This window comes from Chiloscyllium punctatum, chromosome 5 (assembly GCF_047496795.1).
Source record: "Chiloscyllium punctatum isolate Juve2018m chromosome 5, sChiPun1.3, whole genome shotgun sequence".
NCBI classification, from domain to species: Eukaryota; Metazoa; Chordata; class Chondrichthyes; order Orectolobiformes; family Hemiscylliidae; genus Chiloscyllium; species Chiloscyllium punctatum.
In genome coordinates, this window is record NC_092743.1 from 115,884,608 (window position 1) to 115,910,831 (window position 26,224).

The 26,224-nt window shown below is 40.2% G+C and overlaps 1 protein-coding gene across 5 annotated transcripts in view; it reads right to left on the reverse strand.

The window, feature by feature from the left end:
- Nucleotides 1-26,224, reverse strand: part of sugct (succinyl-CoA:glutarate-CoA transferase) — a 423,980-nt gene that overhangs the window by 295,445 nt on the left and 102,311 nt on the right. For all 5 annotated transcript variants that reach the window (XR_011960715.1, XR_011960714.1, XM_072571162.1 and 2 more), the window contains one exon: nt 21,972-22,067. Coding sequence is in view for 3 of the 5 variants with exons in the window: in XM_072571162.1 (XP_072427263.1) it covers nt 21,972-22,067 (96 nt within the window). In the remaining 2 variants the exon portion in view is untranslated. The remainder of the gene's footprint in view (nt 1-21,971; nt 22,068-26,224) is intronic.

Consider the following 26,224-nt stretch of genomic DNA (forward strand, 5'->3'; position numbering starts at 1 on the left):
GTCCAACAGGTTTAATTGGAAGCACACTAGCTTTAGGAGCAACGCTCCTTCATCAGGTGATTGTCTGATGAAGGAGAATCACTCCGAAAGCTAGTGTGCTTATAACCTGGTGTTGTGTGATTTTTAACTTTGTACACCGGCATCTCTGAATCATTATTTTTTTTAAAATGACATCAGTAGTGTCAATTTATATTCCTGATTTATTAACTGAATTCAAATTCTACCAGCTATCATGATAGGGTTTGAATCCATATCCCCAGATTATTAACCCAAATCTCTGGATTACAAATCCAGTGACATCACCATTATGTGACTGTCTCCTACTATGTTGCATATGTTCAAGATCATAGATGGGGTGCCAATGAAGCTGTTTTGTACTGGATCGATGAGTTTTGTACAACGAGTTTTGAAAGCTGTTGGAGCTGCATTAGCTCAGGCAAGTAAGGACAATCCCATTACATTCCTGATTTGTGCCTTGTAAATGGTGAACAGACTGATTCAGAAGGTGAGTTATTCACCACAGAATTCCCAGCCTTTGACCTGTCCTTGTAACCAAAGTATTTATATGACTGATCCAGTTATGTTTTTGGTCAATAGTGAGCACCACGATGTTGATAGTGGGAGAATTCAGTGAGATTCGGCAGTCTAACCATTAATGTAGATGTTAGATTCCCATTGCATGGCATAAATGGTTCTCTCTTACTTCATCTTGACATGGAGGCGACTGTGTTGATTACCTGAGGTGCTTGGTAGGGCTCTGGTAGTACACAAGTGATTGTTAAAGCTAATCTGCACCCAGAAGGCTCTTTGTAAACAGATGATGATATCACAGTTGACTGAGTTTTGAATGTTTTGCTGGCTCAAGATATCTCCTTCTGGTATTTTCTCTCTACTTTAGATCCACACTTGTTGTTGAATGAGTTGACTTTTTTTTTCCAGCCACCACTCCAGCTACCTCTTCTTTACATGGATGAGCAATCCAGTTACAAGTCCTTTGCCAATCAGCTTGGTCTCAGGGCTCTTCTTTTCCTCCTGGAAAAAGGTCTGAACCATCCCCATTCATCACCACCCTCCTTTGTCTGATTGATCTCATCGTCACTTGGAACAACTTCTCCTTCAACTCACCCCACTTCCTTCAGGTTAAAGTTCTGGCCATGAGTAACCGCATGGTATCTGTCTCCTTCTAGGGTATGTGGAACATTCCTTGTTCCATCCCTACTCCAGTCCCCACCAACAACTCTTTCTCCAGTCCTCAACAACATTATCAGTGCTGATTCCCTCTCTTGTCCGGAATTGGAAATACTTAGGTTTCATTTCTAATTTCATCCCGCTCTCACCTATCTGTAACTCCTTCCTTACCATCTGTTTCCATTTCAGAGGATAGGCAAACCCATTGACTCCAACAGTTAGCTTGACTATGCATTCACATATCCTGCTTCCTTTAAAGACTTCATGCTGTTCTCCAGTTTATCTGCTTTGTTGCATCTGTTGCAAATTATGCCAATTTCGATAAGGGGGCGTCCAAAATGTCTACCATCTTCCTTGACCAAGAATTCCTCACCACCATGGTCGATAGAGCCTTCACCTGTGACCTATCAACCTTGCCACTTCTGCCTTCACCCCCTCTCTCTGCCCCCACAAATAAAATAGAGCCCCCTTTGTCCTCACCTCCCATCACACCAGCATTTACATCCAAAGAATCATTAGCCACCATTTCCACCAGCTCCTGCAGGATGCCATCACCAAAAACCTTCCCCTCATCAGCCCTCCGCAAGGATCATTGCTACCAGATCACATTGGTTCACTCTTCCTAATCTCCCAACATTGCTCCATTCTCTCACAATGTTTCCCTGCAATCACAGAAGGTGTAACATCTGCCCATTTTCATCTTCCCTCCTCATAATCTAAGGCTCCAGATACACCTTCCAGGTGAAGCAGCAATTTACCTGCACTTCACTCAAACGAGTCTATTGTATTCGCTGCTCACAATGTGGTCTCCTCTACGCTAGGGAGATGAAGCAAAACAGCTATGATTCCGTCCACAAAATTGACCCTGATCTTCTGGTTGCCGAACATTTAAACATACTACAATGTTCCCTGGCCAGCTCAGCACAAGCTGGAAGAACAACGCCTCATTTTCTACCTGGGAACTCTGTAGTCTTAATATCGAATTCAATAATTTTAGAGCTTGAGCACCTTCTCTGATGTCCCTATCCTAATCTCATACACCAGGCCTTGTTATCACATGGGCTACTGCCACAAACAGCTCTAACAATCCCCACTGGCAGCTATTCATTCTGCCAGGCTATGTTTACCCATTTCTTTACCTACCCAACTGCTTACACTCTCTCCCTGGATACCACCACCATCTATTGTTTACTCTTTACCACATACTCTCCACCCCAACTTCAACATATACACTAACCGTTTCCCAGTTACAATCAGTTCTGAAGGGTTACTGGACACGAAACAATAACTTTGCTTTCTTTACACAGATGCTGCCAGATATGCTGAGTTTTTCCAGTCATTTCTGTTCTTGTTCCACACATTTTAAAAAAAAATTGATGCAATAATCCTGAGTATGCTGCTCCCAGGACTCAAATTCAAAATCAAAACTCCCAATTAAAGCCCTCAGAGAGTCCTTGTCGTGCTTTCTTTAACCATCTTGACAGTTTCACCTAGACTTAAGCTTTCCATAGGAAATCAACTTTGGTAAACATGTGATAGATTTCAGGCATTCTGAAAATCCTGAAATATGTCCTTGAATATCTTGGTGGAATTAATCAGATTCAGCAGCTTCCCATCCACGCAGTGTATGGATTACCATCGTGGAAGGCAGATATAGTGAAGAAAAACATATGGAGGGTTGGCATTCTGCTCTAACTACATTAGTGACTGGTAGGAGGTCAGAAAACTCACCAACATCCAGGACAAGCTTGAGCGATGGTGGTGTCCAGGTCTTGTTGCACGTTAGAATAAACTGCTTCAGTTTGTAAGGAGTCACAACTGGTGCTGAACATTGTGCAATTATCAGCCAACATGTCTTCTGACTTCTGATGGAGCGAAGGTCAGTGATGAAACAGTTGAAGATACTTGGGTCTAAGGCACTACCCTGACGAATTACTGCTGACATGTCTTGGGCAAAGATGACTGACTTCCAAAGACCACAATCATCTTCCCTTGTGTTGGGTATGGCTCTAATCAGTTGAGAGATTTTCCCCCAGGTTCAGTTTTGCTGGGGTTCTTTGGTGATATACTCATTCAAATACAGGCTTAATATCAAGCTCAGTCACTATTGCCTCAGGAGACAGAAGATAGTGAAAGGGAATCTCGGAATGTAGCTTTGTAGAAGAGAAAAGTTGGGCTTATTTTGTGTACCTACATCATCCTGGAATAGTGAGCAGACTATCTTAAGACAACAGGGTCCAACAACAGTCCAATCATATCTTGTACAGTGAATCCTTAGACTATTTTTTTTAAACCATTTTAATTCAAATCAATGTGCCTTGGAACTAAGGGAATGAAGATGAATGCCTTGGCTGGGGAGAGAATAATGCTTTTAACGGGCATGGGCAATGTAGGTATGGTTGATAGGGAAATGTCATAGTGAAAACAGAGCCAAAAGTTTGACAGTTTAATATGGAGGAAATTAGGAAGATTAGCCCCAAGCTAGGACACTCTGAGATAGAATCAAAAAACTAAATAAAAACAAACCTTGGAATACATGGAAAAGTGGTAAGGTACTCCTACTGCTTTTACTATTTGTGACACCAGCTTAACCTGTGATTCAAATGCTAGCTTAGAACTTATGAGAGGAATTAGGTAAATGATCTCATAGGAGAGTTTTCCATCTTATTTGATTATGTATCAATATCTTACAACTGAAACAAAAAGTCACAAACACACAGAGCATACCATAATAATTCTGATATTTTCAAAATGTAAAGGTTTAATTATACTATAATCTCTTCATTAATCAACGTCAAATAAGTATGAGTGATAATTACGGCTTCAGTTTGCCAAGGTATTTGTATTTCTCAAGGAGGTTACCAGATGTATGTAACTTCAAATTGAATATCTGGTTGCAACAGCTAAACACTCTTTTATGAATGAAACAAGTGTTTGAATGTATACTTGGAAATTTCAGGGGACTCTGCGTGGGTTAAAAATATTACAAACAAACAGATGTCAGTAATTAAGCAAAAAGACATGCCTGATACGAATGCAGATTCCCACAGTGCACTTGTGATCATGCCATATTTGAAGAAATGACTACCACAAGAAGATTAAATGTATTCTTCACTCATCTGCCTGTAAACTGTTTAAAACACATAATAAATAATGTCAATGAGTCAACATTTAACCATAAACATGCTCTTAATAGTTTTATTGGGGGGTACAAACTGTGGAGAACTGGCACATTAGCAAAACAACATTCAGAGTTTGCATTTCACATTCCTTTTGTTTCACGTCTGGCCATTAGAAGCAAATAATCTTTGATATCAATGCCAGCCCTGTTACCAACATTATGGAATTAATTTTATGAGCTCACATCATTGTAGCCGGTCCAACTGAGTCTGTAATTTGGCAACTGGCACACGTGCCTGCTACTTTATTGCAGATGAAAAGCTGATGTCGGTGTGGAGGGTCTGTAGGGTGCAAGGCCAGATGCACATGTCCAATTTCACAACCTGCTCTACCAGCAAGCAAAACTGTCCATGTTCTCCCCCATCCTTATCTCTGTAACTTTGTCATCCCTAAAACACCTCTTTCGAAATTCTGACTTCCCATCCATCTTGGAACTCATGGCTCCTTTAAGCCCCACCTCTTCAAGCAAAAGTTTGGTTACCTATGCCAAGAACACTCCTGCAAAATCTTTGTTTCTCTGCTATCTTGGGTCCATTTCTTCTGTGGATTGTGAACCATGTTAAAGTGACTTTCTAAACTAAAGGCACTACATGTGTGCAAATTATTGTTGCAAAATAGGTAAAAATAGAACCAAACGAAATAACTATACACACGATTTTCATTACATTATAGATTTTATGACCACAGAAAATTGATTTTACACCAGCTGTATTAACTGAAGAGTCAGTAAACAAGGTGGGAATGTAGTATAAGGATGTTGGCAAGCTGGTAGTAATGTCACTGGACCAGCGATCCAGAGGCCTGGGTTAATCCTTCCCCACAACCACTACTATCTAAAAGAAAAAGGCAACAAAACACCACTGTTTGCATGTTTTCCTCTCAGTCAGTTACCATCCTGATTTGAAAATATATGTTGCTGTCCTTTCAATAGGAGGAAATCCCAGAAGTCACCCACCCTGTTCCCTCCATTGTGGGTGCACCTTCACAAAATGAACTGCAGATGTTCAAACAGACAGCTCACTACCACCTTCTCAAGGGAAACTAGAGATGACCAATAAATACTGGCCTAGCCATGATGCCCCACAAACAAAGAATGGATTTTAAAGATGCTCTGGGGACATGGCTTGAATTCCCATCACAGCAGCTCATTACATTGAAATTCAATCAATGAATCTGGAATTAAAGTCAGTTGAACATGGACCATTAAACCATTGTCAATTGTCATAAAACTCCATCTGATTTACAAATGTCCTTTGAAAAGGAAATCCATCATCTTTACATAATCTGACCTACATATGACACCAGACCCACAACAATGTGCTTTGACTTTTACAAGCCACTCCGCTGCATAAAACTATTATAAGTCTCATAAAGAATTCAAGCAGACAGACCACCTGGCCAGGAAGTACACCCAGCCTTGTCGACCTTGCAAGGTTCTCCTTTCTACTAGTGGGGGGGGGGGGGGTCATGCCAAAATTGGGATGGCTGTCCCACAGACCGGGCAAGCAACAGCCTGATATACTCGTGGAATCACATCATACAATGTACCAGACACCACCAAAACCATCTCACGAGAGATGGAGCAGTGTGGTTCAGAATCAAGAAGGAGCTCTCTATAATGAGAGGTAAAAATCTCACAGCATCAAGTGAACCTTCCATTAATTACCGGAACCACTCATGGCAGCAAGGGCACAGAATATACTCTGGGTAAGAGACATCAATATCCATCGATGGAAGAGGAAATGTGGGCATCAGCAGCAATCTGCAACCTTGTAGCCTGGTATATTCCTTACTTTATCATTATGACCAAGCCAATGTAATCTTCCCTGGTTTAAAGCAGAGTACACGAGGGCATGCCTGGAGCAACATCAGGCATACCTAACAGGTAGTGTCAATCTGGTGAAGCTACATCACAGGACAAACAAAAGAAGCAACAAATGAAAGATAAAGCTTGGTGATCCAACAACCTATTGATCTAGATCTGTGTGGTCCTGCCAAATCCAATCATGAACGGTGGTGGACAGTTGGATAACTCAGCAGAGGGGGAGACTTCATCAATATCCCTATAACCAATAATGGACGAACTCAATGCATCAGTATAAAAGATAAGGTTGAAGCATTTGTCAGGCAGATATGGTGAGTGGAGGATCCACCTTGGTACCCTTCTGAAATCCCAAGCTGACAGGTGTCAGTCTTTAGCCAATTTGATTCTCTCCATGCAATAGCAAGAAACAGCTGAAAGCAATGGGTACTACAGACAACAGGCCCTGACAACATTCTGGCAATAGTACTGAAAACTTCTTCAAAACTAGTCATACCCTTAGCCAGCTGCTCTAGTACAGCTTTAATACTGGTATTTACCCAATGTTGCAAAAACTCTGGTTTTGCTTGATCATAAAAAGCAGGACAAATTTTTCCAAGTTGGCAGTGGATTAGCAGGTCCATGCGCAGGCTCCGCAGCCTGGAGCGTGTCCACTCCCTGCTTTTGTTTTTATTTCTGCTTTTTTTTCCCCCCTCATTTTTCTTTTCTTTAAAGCCCTTTGCAGTGGTTTAATCAGTGGAAGCAGCACAACATTGAGGGCAGACCATTTCGTAGAATGGTGGCAGCTTCAAGGCGGTCTGAGGCAGCAGCGGTGGTGGATGCAGTTCCACCCAGGCTCCTCTTGATGACCAGAGGCAGCGACAGTGGGCTACATATGGAACAGCGGTAGCCACCCGGCAGCCTGAACCAGTGGCAGTGGACATGGCTCCTCCCAGTGACTGGAGGCGTCAGTGGCAGGAAGGACGTTCTCCTGGCATTTGTGACTGATGGCGGCGGCATCAGTGGCAAAGCTCCTCCAGCGATCGGAGATATCAGCCTTGCGGCAGCAAGAATGTAAATCCGCCCTGCAATTGCTGAGAGACTTGTAGACTCACCGAGACTTCAGGCTATGGCTCGGCCTGTGTGCCTGCATCAGTGGTTCCAAACACTTGTACGGAGATAAAACTTAGACTTTAATATTTGGACATTTTTCTTATCTTTTGGTTTTCTTTTAGTTCTGCTTTTGATTTATATTCTACTTTTGTGACCAAGATGGCACCGGAGATTCGCAACATTGCACAGTTTTCACTGTACTCATGTATTCCTATACTTGAGTGCAAGTAACAATAAAATCTAAAACTAAACCAGCCAATTAGTGCTCTGTCAATTCTCAAACATCAGTCAAGATATGGAATAAGTTGTTGATACTGTTGCACTACCTCCATTTCACAACAATGTACTGAAAAATAAAAGAGGGAGGGTCCCAGAGCAGGAGTAGAATGAGTGTTCCACATATCCCAAAAATAGCAGGCACAGCTAGGACTCATGCCCATCACCTCTTGTTTTCAGAAATTGAGAGTATTTGAAGGATAAATTCAGTCATCTCATTTATTTATCCATTCATATTGTATTCAGATAGGTTACAACATAGCTATTTACACCTCATTTGAACACAACTTTTCCTTCTTTACTGTAGTCATTACTACTCTTAGGCTCTGAATCATGAAATATTTTATTATTTAATCAATTACCTCCCCGTCAATCACACACCTTCCCTTTTGTTTGTTCTATGTCTTCCCCCTTCTATTGGATTAAAAATTCTTGCAATCATTTCTTTCTTCACAAAAGAAACAGAACTAACTGGAGAAACTCAGAACGTTCTGAAGAATGGTTACCTTTTTTCTTCAGTTCTGAAGACAGATACATTAACCTGCAATGGAAGCTCTATTTCATCCACAGATGCTGCTGAGCCTTTCCAACAGTTTTTGCTTTTGATCCTTTGCATTACAGCTGTCCTGTTTTCCTTGAAAAGTTTGGTGGGGGGGGGGGTGGGGGGGGGGGGGGGGTGGACTTTGTAGAAATAGGGTTTTTTCACTGTTTCACTGCCTGACACAAGCTGTTCATTAATTAATACGATGCCTTTATCCGACCCTACCACATTGATTGCTTAAAATGCTTTATTTGATAATGGTGGTGACTAAATCATGCTGTTCTTACATTGGCAAAAGGTTTTTGATAAAGAAATTATTAAAAAGAAACACTGGCCAGAAGCACTCCGGATAGTGCTCTTCAAATTGAGAGTTGCCATGTGTTTACCTAACTCCTGGCTTCCCTGATCCTCAGGCATTCTCCCAGGCTTCAAGATACTGCACTATGCCAAAACAGCTTTTGGGCTTTTAAAGTGAAAACCTGTTCTTCAATATCCTGTACTGTCACGATTGCACCTTTTTAAAAAGATTGTTCTGCATATGTATCAAAATTTAACAACTTGAGATTGGTAACTACAGACTAACAAAAAAACACAAACACTTAGAAAATAGACCCCCCCATGGGTTAGATGTTAGTCAATAGAAGAGTGCTGTTGAAAAAGGATCTAAGGAATCATATACATGACAATCGAGATCCAATACAAAGGTATGGCATTGGGAGGATTATGGTCGGATACAGAATGTTTGCAGAGAGATGATTTTTATAACATTATTAGCAGCTCTCTTATGTTGCTGTTTATAGTTTAAAAGAAAGTGGCGTAAAATTGTATTGTTTCAATAAAATCTCATGGCTTTTCTCCTGGTGAGTTTTACAAAAATAGGGAGATTGATGCAACAGAAGTACCTTCTCTGACTTGTATCCTACTATCTTGACTGCAGAGTTCACATTTTGTTAGCTTTGTTTAATGGTGGTCTAGAGCGGTTGAATATATTGAGTATTAATTGCACTATTGCTTCTCCATCAACTTTATCTTCAGTTATTTCAACACCACTTGCTCGGCACAAATTTGCATTAAATCTAGCAATACTATCTCACTTAGATACTCCATCCAAAGGGTGGCACAGTGGCTAGCACTATTGTCTCACATTGCCAGGGTCTCAGGTTCAACTCCGCCCTCTGTTTGGAGTTTGCACATTCTCCCAGCGTCTGCATTGGTTTCCTGCCACAGTCCGAAAATATGCAGGTTAGGTAGATTGGCCATACCAAACTGCTCACAGTGTCCAAGGGTATGTAGGTTAGGTGGATTAGCTGTGGGATATGCAGGATTACAGGGATAGGGCAGGGAGATAGATCTGGGTGGACTGGTCTTTGAAGGTTTGGTGTGGACTCAATTGAGCGAATGCCACACTGTAGGGATTCCGTAAAGTCATTCAGTAAAGTGTCCATGCTTCTTCCAACTCCATTGCCTCCACAGGTTTGGTATCATCTACAAATTTCATGCGTGTGTTGAGTTCTTGAATGAACAAATGGCAGGAAATTACAAGAGGAATGGACTTCTCACTCCCCACACAGAAGAAAAGTTGGTGGTGAGCTGATGAACTCGGAAGAAGCCTATCTCACAGTCATAACATGCTGTAGGTAGACTGAAGTACTGGAGAGTGAGATTTCTGCCTGCCCATTGGGATGAAGTCCTACAGCTGCTGCTTAATTTAAATGCCCATTGGATCCAACAATGCCAGAGCTCTTTTTTTAGGCTCTGCTGGGACTGCAGCAGACTCACAAAGGAGATCCTTTGGAACCGTGAAGAGGGGCAAGTCATAGTTATTAGGTCAAAAGCATATGTCCACCTTAGGGAAGGGATGCAACGAGAGTAAAGGGTTAAGTTTTCAATCACAGGCATGTAAAAAGATAGGCAGGGTGGGGTGGGGATGGGGCAGGACTATAATCTCAGAGCTATCCCCAGTGGCTAAAGAGCACTCTCCAAACATAGTACTGCCCATACTTTCCTTCTTTTAAAAGGAATTTTAAAAGTGGGGTGCCCACTACCGTCCTCCTCCACACCAACTATTTTACACTGTGGGCAGGGCAATTATGAAACTAATCATAATTTTAACAAGCTCAATTACCCTGTAATTAATAATTTACAAGTGGCGCGTTGACTGTTGATTTTGGGGCTGGGTGTTAAAGTGGTGAGCTAGCCACCTAATCTGTTTTACACACACTGAAAACACACCTAGCAAGGCCACGTAATCTCCAGCCCTATGATATGAAGTGGTAACATGAACAATCAATCCCCAATGCCTGTGACACCTCATCCTGACATCACTCTCCTATCCAGCATTCCTTATATTTAAATGTTTTCTATTCATCTCATCAATCCCCAAGATTTAACTTAGTTCCTTCCACTCCCCACAGGAATTTCAGGTGAAATAATAGCCTCTTACATGACACCTGGCCTTTACCAGTTTTGATACATTTTGATATATCCCTTCCTCTCTTTGACTTGTCTTTCAATACAAAACTGCTAATTATGGTGGGAAATTAGTCTGCAACCACTGTAACATAGAAGAGTGCCATATGACGAGGACATTCACCTGAAAGGTTTTTGGAAGAGAAGGAAACATAAGACTTCGAATTGAAAGGCTGTTCATCAAAACCATTCTAGTCGTACAGCTGGAAAAGTAGTTCAAGATTGAAGTTAACAATCCGTTCAACTGCTTCCACTGAAGCCGTGTGAATGGTAATGAAGCCACCAGTCTCAGGCAGAAGCTCAGATCAAAGATGCTGGTCAAGTTTACATCACAATTTGAGCTTTTGTTCACGTGTCACTTGTGGGGCAAGTGGTCACATTTTCCCTATCCAGTCTCAAGGATTTAAGCATTGTTCAGGCTTTGCACGTAAGGTTGCATGTTGTCCCGACGGACATCAGTTAATCAAAAGTGAAGCAGTCGTTCTTCAAATTATATTTCCATATATGTTGAGGACAATTTTCAGGTTGTGGTAGCTAACTGACATTTATAAGCTGGGCAGTATCTAAGCAGGCAAAATTTCAGCAGACATGTAACTGGACAAGAAGCTGGAGACGTTTCTGATAAAATGCTACAAAATATAACTTCTTTCTTGGCTCTATGTTGTTTCTCAGCATGCAAATCGGAGCTAATGGTTAACAGTTTTTTTCCAATAAGACAACTTAAAAGCATTTTGTTCTCTGCAACAAAATATGTTTCTCCCCACAACTTATTTGTTATTCTCCATCATAATTGAAACATGATTTTTTGTCTTTTTTTAAACAAAATATAGCTTGTCTGATGTGGCCATTTTTCCTTCCAAAGTATAATTTGCCAATTCTTTTTTCTCAACCATTAACTGGTTGCTCCAACAACTACAGTAAGTGCCAAATGATCATCATTAATTCACAGTTAACACAATATGCTAGTAGTTTATATATAAACATATGACAACAACCACATAAGTCAAGGACTGATGTACCTTCTGGTCTCAAGTAATGATGGCAGTCCTGTCTGGCCTTTGACTGCATTGACTCCAATCTATTTTGTGGGGTCAAAGCAACTTAAAACATTTTGAGTGGACTTCTGTCTGGACTTGCAGAGAGAAGCACCCAACATTGGAAATCAGTCTTGTAGTGCTTCAGAGATATATCCAGTGGTTTCTAGCACAGCTGATACTTTTTTAAACAACTTGGAACATCAGAACTGCAACCAAAAGCACGCAGACAATTCATCTCTCTTGGGAACTATGAAATGCAGACCCTCCTTTCACGCAGCAATATTGTATGCCAGATATAGTTTAAAACAGGTCTACTCTGAAACAAGACAAAGAAAATAAGTCCATACGACATAACTTTGTCAATCACAATTACAATGCATCCACCCATTGTGAATCACCACCATCACTTCGAGTATAAAATCCTAAATTGATCCAAATGGTGGCGAGCTTGCTGAACAACATGTATTTCATTGGACTTATGCTGAGCTGTCAGCATCTTGTCATAATGAGGTCTTCTATTTAATTAAGAGATATATGAAACAGGCGTGTAAGTGAATACTGAAAATAGTACGTCAAGTTGACATGAGTACTTGATCCCTCTTCACACTTAGCCCAAGGGAGGAAGTCTAGGAAATGGTAATTCTTCTGGAAAAAGACATTTATTTTGGGTTTCCAAGAGAAATGTACCACATACAGTAATACATAGCTGCATAAGTAGAAAGGGAAATAGATATGTGATCTCAAGTCTGTTTCCTCCATCAACTACATGTAAGCTAATCTTTTGAACCCTTTGAATTTACTTCAACTTAAGGTCTAGAAATAAAAGCTTTTTGATATTTAGTTAAATTGTGAAGTTTCATTCAAAACTAATTGCTACATTGTTTATCAATGATCAATTTGCTTCATTTAATATGCCATTTTCATGGAACAGCAAGCTCAGGAACCATCGCATGCTATAAAGCACTTGATCATTGCAACAATTTTATACTCAGAAGTCTAAATTCCATTTATTGAAGGGAGCTGTTATTGATGTTGTTTCAATTATCTGTAACTGTTTTGTATCAGTGTTTGCACAAGACATTTGTATTAATGGAGGCAAAGGAGGTTTGACAAATTGAGTGTTCTGGGGCTGGGGTTACGCTACTGCATCAGTTTGAATCAAAGGTGCAGTTTAATAAGGCCAAAAATGAACTGTAAACCAGCAGGGATAGGATTGTTAAATTATGCTGTTAAAGCTGTATGTTTTCATCTTCCTGTATTTGTGGTTGTAGACTGAGATGGGAAAAGACTGTTTTAAATCAAGAATTGAATTGAGGTATTTTTTAAAAAGCAAGCTACCAGCATTTCTTATAAGCATTGTTTAGAGTTATTTGTTCAACCAGTTGGGGAGGTTTAGATGCAAATGAACTGGCACCAGAGGATGTGTAAAAAATGAGATTTGACCAGAAACAGATAGCTGATTGGTCAGAGGAGTTGTGAGTAGTTGTCGATGGCAGAAGTTTTCTGTCTGCAAACAACTATGTGATTGGCTCCAGGGTGGCTGAACAACTTGGGATATAAATACTATTGCCGGAAGCCTTTGGTCTGATGGAAGGGGTGGTGGTGTCCTTTCCTCTGCAGTAAAAAATATTTAATGCCTGCAGAAAAAAAACTTTTTCTGCGATGAATTGCCGTAAACTGTTGTTTTTAACCAATAAATCAGGGACTTTATAATTTGTAAACCAGTCGCTCTAAGCCTCCTGCAAGAAAGTGGAGAGAGGGGGACTGAGGAGCAAAAAATCAAAAGTCAAGAAGCCAAAAGGATCACCTCAGTGAACCCTGTGAACAAGGACCATTTCTAGCCTTTCCAGTCTTCATTCCACCCATAACACCATTGCTTTTCATGTATGTCTACATATTTGTGTATTGGGAGTTTTATAAAGGTGTTCATGTTTAAAGGACGAGTCATATGTCAACAGTTCACAATTGTTTCCTTGCTGCTAGAATCTATTGATTGTAATAAATAGCCATTCTTGTTAAGTACAGAAACCTTGTCCGTGCTTTCTGTCAATCTGGGTCTAAGGAGACAGATAAATTGAAGAATCTTGTATTTTTAAATAAAATTTTAACTTTTATGACAATGCTAGGAATAGGGGGGCTTGATTTTCAGTGCACTCACCCAATAGTGTGATAATACTAAACAATGTATCAAGCGTTGTTGGTTAGATCATACTTGGAAGAATTGTATAATGTTCTGATCATTAGATTAAGAAAGGTCAATAGAAGCAATAGTCAACATGCAAAAATGATTTACAAGGATCATACCATAAATCCAAGATGGCATCGAACAGGAAAGGACAAATAGCCTGGGTCTCCTCTCTCTTGAAAAGAAGATGACCTACCAAATCCAAAGTATGTTTGAAAGTGTAAACTTTCTGAACGAGTTATTACAGAAAGAACATTTCTACTTGAGGAGGAAAAGATATCAATAAAGAATAATCACCAAGAAATCAAACAGGGAACTCAGAAGAAACAACTTTACCAGAGAGTGGTGAGAATGTGGAACTCAGTGTCACGAAAACTCGTTAAGGTGAATATCTTAAGATATATTTATACATCATAAATAACCATGAAAGGGCATAAAGTGTTCTGCTCATATAGTTTGGTGAGGGAGGAGGGGCAAATGGAGCATAAACACCAGCATAAGCTGCTTGGGTTATTGGCCTCTTTCTGTGCTATCAATTCTAAAGAGTCATGAGTCTTGTGTTTTGCTGACTCAAAATAACATTAATGTGATTTCCTCAACATGTATTCAAAAATGAAATGACAGAGTCTAGAATGATAGCAAAGTTTGGATAATGGGAACAAGGGCAATAAGTGGAGTTAAAGGCAAGATCAGATCAGGTCTTCGTGAACCCAACAGAGTTCCTAGAATGTATGGCCCAATTCTGCTCATCTAAATACTTCCAACGAGCCTTCCCATAAGTTAATTTCTTAACTTAAAAAGTGAGGCCCCTTTGCAACTGATTCATAACCAAAACAAAGAAAGCTTCATCAATTGAAGTTTTGGCTAAGATCTGCTGACAAGAGGATGGTCACTGCAGTGGTATAGGTTGGAAACATACAGCAGAATTACGTGGAGGTCCTCAAACACTTGATGACCTGGGAATTGACTGGGAGTTTTAAACTTCCCATGGACAATGATCCAGCATTGGGAAACCATGAGAAACTTTCTAAATCTAAATTACAGTCAGAAAATTCAGAAGGATCCACTGACTTAACTTGTTAGTTACCCACAAAAACTTCTCTATCTTTGATGTAACTCTAATGATTACTCCACACTCAGCCTGTTGGCTCCCTCACTGCTAACTCCCTGACTTGCCACTCTGAACCATGCCAACTTGGGCCACAAACCCCACTCTTCTAGGTTCATCCCGAATCCTGCACAGCACTCTCTCCAGCCAGAATTTAATTTCACCATACAAACTACACTCTCCCCTGCCCGAATCTGACCCAACCCAGTACCCACCCGCAACAAGCAATTTCTCCACATCCCCCCCTCCCCCACCCACTCCCCGCCAACTAGCCACCCTATCTAGCATACACATGCCACCCTATCCACTTGCCTACTGGCCTACCTACCCCCATGGCCTTTGTTACCCTATCGAGATACATGCTCTCCCATATGCCACCCTATCTTCAACCCACTTACCTCACCCACATAATATAAATAACACTGAATATAAAATCAGTCAAGTAATTATACTAAGACTTTTTATATAAGAATATCATTAAATATTTAAAAATAACAGAAAAAATAATGAGAAACCTATGTAAAATAGGTATCTGAAAAGTGCTACCAAAATTTCATTCAATTAACCTTGTAGTTTGATGTCCACTACTGCCCTTAAGAAATATTCCCAGCTACACCAGCATCATGGGAGCATGTCTTCACTCCCCTTGCACTGCATCAAATTCTTTCCAGCTTTCCGTAATGGAGACTCAAATAGGTGGCCAGCAGGAGAAGACTAACGAAGAAAGCACATGCAAATAACGTGGGTACTTTTTCCTGTGATTGTCATCAGTCAAAACAGTTCTAAAGTCAGTCAGAAGCTCTGGGTCTTTGTTTTAGGCTGTGATTAAAAATGTTTTCTGATGCAATAGGATCTCACAGACTAAAAATGTTTGTGGTGTGGCTCCATGGAGAGTTCTTCACCATTAAAAAAGAGCAAGGTTAAACAACTGATGCAAGTGTGGAAGAATGGAAGAACACCATTATGGTGTTAAAAGGAAAGTTGTACAATAGCAGCCAAACAAATTCTCTCTTGAGACAGTCATTCCTTTATTTCCCAGTTGTACATTTTATTTGCCTTGTCCGAATGGAGGATATAAATGAAAAGATTTTCATTTCATGAAGAATGAGATAAGTTAAAGTTATATTTCAGGCATCATCAACAGGTAATAAGGCTCTATTTTGCCATACAATTCATACAGAATAATTCAATTTTCTCCATGTTTAGTTAACTATTATGTATAATGGAAACACAACTTTATAAAAGCCTTGATGCGACTGCAGTTTAAGTTGAATCACTTATCAAGGGAAAGCTATTGATATTCTAACATAGTAGTACAGAATAGGTACAACACAGAAAGTGGCCATCCAGCCTGACGTGACTCTACCGGGTCTCTGTAAGAGCAACTAAGCTAGTCCCAATAGGCCATCCGTTTTCTGTAGCTCTGCATCTTTGTCTCAATTCCCTTTTGAAAGACGCAATTGTATCTGCCTCTACCACATACTCAGACAGTTCATTCCAAGTCCCTAATAATTGTTGCATATTTTCCTCTATTTAATACTATCTTTGGTTATTTTGCTATTCATCTTATATTGGCATTATTTGGTACTCAGCCTTTCCTTGTGTCAATTCAACATCTAAACTGTCATCATAAGTGTTGCAATTGAAATAATTTGTAGCAAAAAGCTTTGAATATGATAACGGACACATTCACTTTAGAATGTTATTTAACTCGCCAGCATATCATTCATTAGACAGAGGGAACAGAGTCTCAGAATAAGGGTGCCACTTTTAAAGATGGTAAAAAGGAATTTGTTCACTAAAAGGGTCATGAATCTTTGGAATTCCCTCCCATGAAGGCTGTGGAGTCTGAACCATGGAATGTATACAAATATGAAATAAACAGATTTTTGAACGATAGCAGAGTTTGGGTTATGGGAACAAGGGCAGTAAGTGAGGTTAAAAAGCAAGATCAGATCAGGTCTTAGTGAACACCACAGAGGATTCCTAGAAGGTATGTCCCAATCTGCTCTTCTAAATTCTTCTGATCAGCCTTCCCATAAGTTAAATTCTTAACTTAAAAAATATATTTGCTACATATGCATATTTATACAAGCACCAGTTCTTTGACTTTGTTAGCATTATTTTGTTTTATTCACGAATGCAATGTAGCCATCACTGGCTGGGCCAGCACTTATTGACCATCCCTAGTTGCCCATGAGAAGGTGGCGGTGAACTGCCTTCTGGAACCGCTGCAGTCCATGTACTGCAGGTAGATCCACAATGCTGTTTGGGAGGAAATTCTAGGATTTTGAACCAGCAACACTGAATTAATGGTGATATATTTCCAGGTATCTGTTGCCCTTGGCCTTCTAGATGGAAGTTGTGTGCTTTGAAAGTGCTGTCTGAGGATCTTTGGCGAATTTCTGCAGTAGATAGATACAAGATACCAACTTGTAGATAGTATACACTGCTGCAATTGTGTGTTGGTAGGAGAAGGACTGAATGTTTGTGGATGTGATGCCAAAGGGGGTTGCTTTGGTCTGGATGGTGTCAAGTTTCTTGAGTATTCTTGGAGCTGCACCAAATCAGAAGTGAGGAGTATTCCACCACACTCTTAACTTGTGACTTGTCGATTGTGGACACGCTTTGGGGAGTCAGGTGGTGAATTATTGCTACAGTATTCCTAGCTTCTAACCTTTTCTTGTAGTTGCTGTATTTATATGGCAATTCTAGTTGAGTTTCCGGTCAATGGTAACCACCAGGACATTGATAGTGGGAGTTTCGGTGACAGTCGCACCATTTAATGTCATGGGAAAAAAATACAAATTGCTGAAGGAGCTCAACAGGTCTGGCAGCAAATGTGGAGAGAAATCAGAGTTAACATTCATGTCGAGTGACCCTCCTTTAAACCCACAGTGTCCAGAGATGTGCAGGCTAGTTGGATTAGCCATGGGAAAGCCAGGGTTACAGGGATAGGGTGGGGATTGAGTTTGGGCGAAATGCTCTTCAGAGGGTCGATGTGGACTCAATGGGCTACTTCATTATCTGAGGTGTCATGAACATTGTGCAGTCATCGGTAAACATCCCCACTTCTGACCTGATGATGGAGGGAAGGTCATTTATGAAGCAGCTGAAGATGGTTGGGCCTAGGTCACTACCTCAGTAACTTCTGCAGAGGTACCTGGAACTGAGATGATGACAGACTGCAAACAACTATGACCATCTTATGTGCCAGATATGACACAAACCAGTGCAGAGGCTCCTTGATAACATACTGGTCTAATGCAGCCTTGTGGTCACTCTCACCTCACCTTGGGAATTCTTACCTCTGAACTCTTTTATCCATGTTTTAACCAAGGCTATAATGAGGTCAGGAGCTGAGTGGCCATGGTAAAACCCAAGTTGGCTGTGAGTGAGCAGTTTATTGCTATGCAAGTGCTATTTATAGCACTGTTGATGACATCGTCCATCTCTCTGTATTAAATGCTCAGCTTTGTGAAAAACATTTGGATCATTTGTACCAGCATATGATGGCTGATATGAGAATAACATTATCTCTGATTGCTACTTAAGCCATAAAAACATTAGCAGGGCAAACAATGTAAGAGTGTTCAGTGAGTTGCACAAAGACTGTTATGGGAGAAAGGAGCTTTAATTCATGAAACACTGGCAACACTTGCAGGGAAAATAGGAGATAGACCATTGGAACGCTATTCACTTGAACCCTTCTGAAATCAATATCCTTATTTCATATAACAAGGGCTATATAGAGGGCTTTGGAATAGTGGACTCACTAAGAATAAATCTGAAAAGTTAGAAAGTAAGAACAAAGCTGTATAGCAATTCAAATTATAATCGAAAACTGAGAGCAGGTGAAAGAACTAAGGGTGCACAAGAAATAAGATCAGAGTCAGAAAAAAGGTAAAAGGGCAGAATTACAGACTCTACATCTAAGTAAACTGTCATAACAAGATGGCTTGATAATATAAATCGATTTAGAATGGTGGATAGAATAGCTGTTATAGCGATAAGAGTTATAGCAGGAACATGAATATTCAAGGTTACTTCATAGAATCCTAGAATCCCTACAGTATGGAAGCAAGCCACTTCGACCACTGAATCCACACTGACCTGCCAAAGAGCATTCCACCCAAACCTAACAAACCACCCCACCCCCCCGCCACCCCTACCAAACACCCTGTCCCCTGGAAATGCGATGGCTAACCCACCTAGTCTGCACATCCCTGGACACTACTGGCAATTTAGCATGGTCAATTCACCTAACCTGCACATCGTTGGACTGTGGGAGGAAAACGGAACCACCCAAAGGAAAACCACACAGACACAGGAAATATTGTCAAACTGCACACAGTTGCACAAGGCTGGAATCAAACCCAGGTCCCTGGTGCTGTGAGGCTGTAGTGCTAACCACTGAGTCACCATGCTGCCCATTTGGCATTTCAGAAGGACAGGAAAAAGAAAAAAAGTGTGGAGGTGGCTGTTAATAAACAATGATATCAGTATCAGAAGGAGAAAAGGTCAACAAGTAGAATCAGTTTAAGTGGATATAAGAAAAAGACACAGAAAAGAAGTCACTAGTGTAAATGTTTTATAGCCTTGTGATCGCAGACCAGACTGCCAATTACATATTGCAGTCTGGCTTGGGGCCAAGACCTTCTTTTGAAAAAATAGTGTATGATTCAGGGGACATACTCAGCGAATAAAGCCACAAGATTCTCTGGCTTGATCAAACAACAATAAACTTTATTATACAATGTGAGAACAGTAACACAATCTACAATACACAAACAACTTATTCCAACACCCAGAATTAACATGTGGTTAATTTGGGCGATAGAGTGAGAACACCCCACAGCACAAGCCAATTAGCAAACACAATCAAGATAGATCTCTCAGATTTCTCAGCAATTCTCCCAAATATGAATGACAAAGTAGGTCATCAAATCTCATTAAACTTCATAAGAAATCACGATTCTTCACTTCTGCTAATTTGCTCTTGAACCTCCCTCTCAAGATCCAATCTGATATGGAGTGCTTCAAGAGTGCTTCCATTCCAGTCCATCACTCGTTTCCTGGTGTTAAGCACCTTGGACTTCAAAACTACACTCCAGTACTCATTCACAAACATAACTCAAGCTTTTCACCAACAACCATCTCTACTGAGCCAGAAACAAAAACAGAAATTGCTGGAAAAACTCAACAAGTCTGTCCACATCTATGGAGAGAAATCAGAGCTCATGTTTTGAGTCCAGTGACCCTTCCTCTACTGAGCTAGTCCTGCTATGATCTGAACTCTGCGCTCCAACTTTGCTTAGTTGCATGAAGTGAAAACTGCTTGAGAGCCTTTAGTTTCCCCTCTCTCATCTGCACTGAACATTAACACTCTTAGGCTTCATTCAAGGCCTTCACATCTTCTTCCAATACAAAGCCAGTTTTCTCAGATTTCCGAAACTACTTCTGAATCCTGAATCTAACACTTAATTGCTAATTCCTAAAACTTCGACACAAGTTCTAGCAGATGACAAGTTCCCTGGATCTGATGGTCATATAATTAGCTCCTAAAGATATTGAATGCATTGACTGCAACCAATCAAATTTTTCTGTATTTTTGACAGGTCCCAGCAGATTAGCAATCTGCATCTGTTACATCACTATTCAAGAAAGTAGGAAGAAGAAACAAAAGATCTAAGGCCAGATAGTTTAACATCTCTTATTGGAAACAAGTTTGAATCTACTATTAAAGAGGTAGTTGCAGGACATTTAGAATATCATGGTACAATCAGGCAAAATCAACATGGTTTTGTGGAAAAAAAAGTCATGTTTGACAAACCATAAGGATTGAACAAGCAGAGTGGATAATGGGAAACCAGCCACTGTAGATCATTTGCATTTCCAAAAGGCATTCAATAAGGTAGTAGAAAAAAAGTTGAAAAGCAGAACAATATATACATTTAAGGTAAGCCACTATTGTAGAACCTAGTCACATCTTATTGACAAAAGGAATAGAATGAAAATTGGGTTGATTCTATAATGGTTGGATGATGCTTTCAGCCTGATCCCCTTTATGATCTCATTATCGCAAGCCCAAATGGTGAATGTTGTTAAGTGACAAGAATAAAGTTAACATAGGGACAGACAGTTCAAGTTAGCCATGTCAAGATATGCTGTAGAGGCAACAAGCATTCTGAATAATGACAAAAAGGAAAAGATCTGTGGAATAAGTTTGAAGGACAATTAGAACAAAAAGAGCAGCCCAGATTAAATATTCTATCATATATACTTGATTAATAATCAATTTTTTTTTACTAACTTTTAAAGTTAATTTTATGGAGTTGACTATAACATGGATAGTACTTTTGAAGGGCTGAAATTCATGCCTGTCAAAATTCATACCGAATGATCGCAGAAGCCCAACTAATCTCTAAATGAATAAAGAAAAACAAACAAATTATGGTGATTCTGAAAACCCGGAGTGGAACAAAACAGCCAACGGACTGGAACAAAACAGCCAACGGACTGGAAGACCGAGTGCAGAGTGGAACAACCGGCAGACTGGAAATGTGGAGTGGGACATGACAACCAGCACACTGATTCATAAACGTTGATCCATTATCTATCAAGAACTAGGATCAAATTTCACACAAGATATATGGAAAATTCCAGGGCATTTGCCAAAAATAGAGAGTTGACTTTTACATGAGATTGACTTTACTTGAGTATATACAGTAGTTTTTTCCACTAGTGGTAAATGCACAAAATGATTAATAAAACAGATATGGAGACATGAACACATTACAACATGGATGTTGACTGAACAGCTAAGTGCTTCCAGCATTTTTAGTCAATTGACTATTTGAAAAAGTTGTTTCTTAAGATTTTGCCCTTAAAGCACTGCTGGAAAAGCCTCAATATCTAACATTGCCATTTTTCACTTTTATCAATCTCTCATGTTACCATCAAGGAACATCCAGCATGAAAGCATTCATGAAAGAAGTTTAAAATTCTTGCTTTTATAAATGGTTACTTGAAGAGATTTTGTTCTGCTAAGAGGTAAAAAATAAATGACTTGCCTGGTATGGAACAATGCTCTCGTGTGCAGTTCCCCATCGTTTTGCTTCCTTTCTGCCATTAAGGTAATTGGCAGCTATGTGGGTAAGACAAGCAACCTGATTGGAACAATGAAAACAACAACCATCAACAAAAATACTTGTATAAAACTCCTATATTCATTATTGAAAATTACTCTCAAATCACTTTATGCAACTGAGCAAAATTGGAGCTCAGAGTTCAGACCATAGCAGGATTGGCTCAGTCGAGGAAGGGTCACTGGACTCGAAACATTAGCTCTGATTTCTCTCCACAGATGCAGACAGACCCGTTGATTTTTCAGCAATTTCTGTTTTAAATTGCCTTGACTTGAAATTAAATGTTAAAAAAAATTATTTCTGAGTTGATTACTTAATCTTGTTACCAAGGAATTAATGACAGGGCTCAGGTAATCAGAACAAATTAAAGAAGAGGGGTAACAAACAGACTTTGTACGGTTCTCTTCTTCAAACTATTGTTGAAGCCAAGTGGTGCAGTGGTAATATCCCTAGCTCTAGGCCAGAAGGCATGGATTCAAATCTCTCCTGCTCGATGAGTGTCATAACACATCTGAATCAGTTAGTGAAATACAGTATAAGTACAAATAGGAAATTAGGCAATTGCTTGTGAAAGACAATAGTAAGTGGTGAAGGAAAACAGAAAAACAGAAGGACGCCAAGTGGTCACATGTGGAAGAAAAGATTTGATGAGCCAAATGTTTCTTATTCTACAGGATGTGGTTGTGGTTGATTCTCAATTGCCCTCTGAAATATCCCAGCAAACCACTCAGTCGTATCAAATGCTACAAAGTCTCAAAGAAATGAAACTGGACAGTCCACCTGGCAACCTAGGTACTGGAAAAGACAACAGCAGAAACAACACTGTCAACCCTGCAAAGTCCTCCTCACTAACATCTGGGGACTAGTGCTAAAATTGGGAGAGCTGGCTCACAGACTAGTCAAGCAACAGCCTGACACAGTCATTCTCACCAAAACATATTTTACATACAATGCCCCAGAGACCATCACTGGATATATTCTGTCCATCAGCAGGACAGACCCAGCAGAGATGGGAGTATAGTGGTACACAATCAGGAGGAGTTACCCTGGGAGTCCTGAACATTGACTTCAGACCCCCATGAAATATCATGGCGAGGAAACCTCCTGTTCATTACCACATGGCAGCCTCCCCCAGCTGATGAATCACTACTCCGCTATGTTGAAAAAAACTTGGAGGAAGCACTGAGTGCGGTAAGAGCGCAAAATATACTCTGGTAGGGGATTTCAATGTTCACAACTAACAGTGGCTCGGCAGCACCATTCCTTATCAAGCTGGTTCTGGCCCTAAAGGACAGAGCTGCTAGACTGGGTCTGCAGCAGATGATAAGGGAACCAGTAAGAGGAAAAAACATACTTGGCCTCATCCTTACTAAACGGCCAGCTGCAGATGCATCTGTTCATGACAGTATTGGTAAGAGTATCAACCACAGTCCTTGTGGAGATAAAGTCCCACCTTCACATTGAGAATATCTTCCATTGTGTTGTGTTGCACTGTCACCATGCTAAATGGGACAGACCGCGAAAAGATCTATCAACTTAAGACTGAGCATCCAGTGTTGTGGGCCATCAACAGCAGAAGTATATTCCAGCACAGTTTGCAACCTCACAGCCCAGTATATCCCCCACTCAACAATTACCAGAAAGCCAGTGTTCAATGGAGGAGTGGCACCAGGCATATTTGAAAATGAAGTGTCAACCCAGTGAAGCTACCAAACAGGACTACTTGCATTCCAAACAACATAAGCAGAAAATGATAGACGGAGCCAAGCCAGTCTACAACCGACAGATCAGATCTAATCCCCACAATCCTGCCACATGCGGTCCTGTGTATGGCAGGACTGCACAGTCTGTGGTGGACATTAAACAAATCACTAGAAGAGGTGGCTCCACAATTATTCTCATTCTCAACAGTGGAAGAGCACAACACAACAGTGCAAAAAGATATGGCTGAAGTATTCACAGCAATCTTCACCAGAAGTGAGTGAATGGTATATCTCAGCCTCCTCCAGTGGTCCCTAGCATTACAGATACCAGGCTTCAGCTAATTCGATTCAATATTAAGAAATGGTTGGTGACACTGGATTCTGAAAAGGGTCTGGGCCCTAACATTTTGACAACAGTACTGAATTGTGCTCCAGAATGTGCCGATCCCCTAGCCAAGCTTTTACAGTACAGTCACAACACTGATATCTACCCGACGATATGGAAAATTGCCAAAGTATATCCTGTACATAAAAAGCAGGACAAATCCAACCCAGGTAATTACCGCCAATCAGTAGGTTTTAGTTAAGATTCTTCAGATAATCATAGACATAGATTCCGAAGTAGTTATAAATTCACTTATAGACAAAAAAAATCACTAAAAACATGAGAGGAAAAGACTCAAACAAGTCTCAATGAAAGCAGCCCCATATCATTGTAGGGAGATAACAGATTCTGGTAACATAATGAAAACCCTGGAGGATCAGGCGGGGGACAAGCATCTCTATTCCTTAACTTAATTGGAAATGCATTGAAACTGCTGGCTGTAGCCGTACTTCCTTCAGGTTAAGGACTATCAATTGTTAAACTGTGTCAAGTAAATTACTGAGGCAAATTTGAACTGTATAAGATATTGTACCAGAGATCAAGGGATAACTCAACATTGCTAGCCAATAGCAAACACGCGGGTGGGGGCCGGGGGGAGGCATGTGCGCTCTAAGTTAAAACTGCATACGTTAAGACATTCCAAAACTTTTTGGGCGCCTTATTGCTCTGGAGAAATGAAACTGTACCAAAGATAAAGCTGCAATAAAGATTAACTGAAACCACCCTTGACTTGAATTATCATTAGAAAACATGAGGTCTAAGACATGGCAATGCCTTGGTCAGAGTTAACTTGTTAACTAATCAGCACCCTGTTCTCCTGTAGCTTAAATTTCAGTGATTGCTTGAATTTGGGATTCCTTGCATTTGTCATGATGAGTGCAAAACAAAATAGTACAACATGTCTTTCTTTTCAGCAATATAATGTGCTCAGAATTTGCCAAACACAATACTCGTTTTACTAAAACCTGGCTCCAGATTCTGCACAAACACAAGGTAAAATCTGTTAAATTAGAGCAATGAAGCAGCAATTTGTGACTGGAGCTGGCAACACAGTGCCATTGGCAGGAAATGAGCCATTCTTCATCTGGCTGATTTAATGATTTTATTTTTCATTCGTTCCAACAAAATGATTTGATCTTTCCTTGATATGGAAGACCTGTGACCAATAAGCAATTGAAGCCATAGAAGTTCATCTTGTCCTGATGTAATTGATTGAATTTAACTAATTTAAACTATGTTCAGAGTAACTACAGCAGCAGCAGGAGACCTATAACAGGACCAGACTTCAATTAACTGCTGGTTACTGAAAATACAGGAATAACACTAAATAACACTAAAAACACAGAGGAAAAAAAAAGGAAAAAGACAAAACTCAACTAACTACTAATCTAACCAATAACTAACCAGAGCGTATGATCAAATATCTTAAATTACTCAAGAGAAAAAAAAGGATAACGTAGTAATTAAATAATGAAGTACATGCTCGGAATGAATTAACATCAAATCTTAATAAAACCCGTATTCATGCAGGATTCCTCCCCCAAGGGGCCCCAGACCAGCCAGAACCATTGCCTCAACGAGATGAAAGCCTTTGACAAAATGGCCGAAATATCTGTATCTATGTAATTCAAGAAGGGCTGCCATATTTTATAGAATAATTCAGTTTTTTGGAGCACCATATTTGTAAAGAAGTCAAGGGCAATACATTCCATGATTAATCTGTGCCAATTCGGAAGTCCTGGAGGGCCCTCAGCCACCCAGTTTACTAAGATATTTTTCCTTGCACAAAAGGAGAGAATGGAAAATAATTTCCTCCTGTGCACATCCAGAAAAGGTAAGCTCGAGAAGCTCAGGAGGAGAGATACTGGATGTACTCTAATTTTCATTCCCAAGATTTCTGTCAAGGTATTTGATACTTTAGTCAAGTATTTGCGGATCTTATAGCATGTCCATAAGCAGTGTGTGAGAGTGCCCACCTCTATTTTACATTTGGGACACATTGGAGATGCTCCTGCCCTAAATTTTGCCAATCATTCCGGTGCTATTTGAGTCCTATGGAGTATCTGTAACTGAATGGCCTGTGTTCTGTT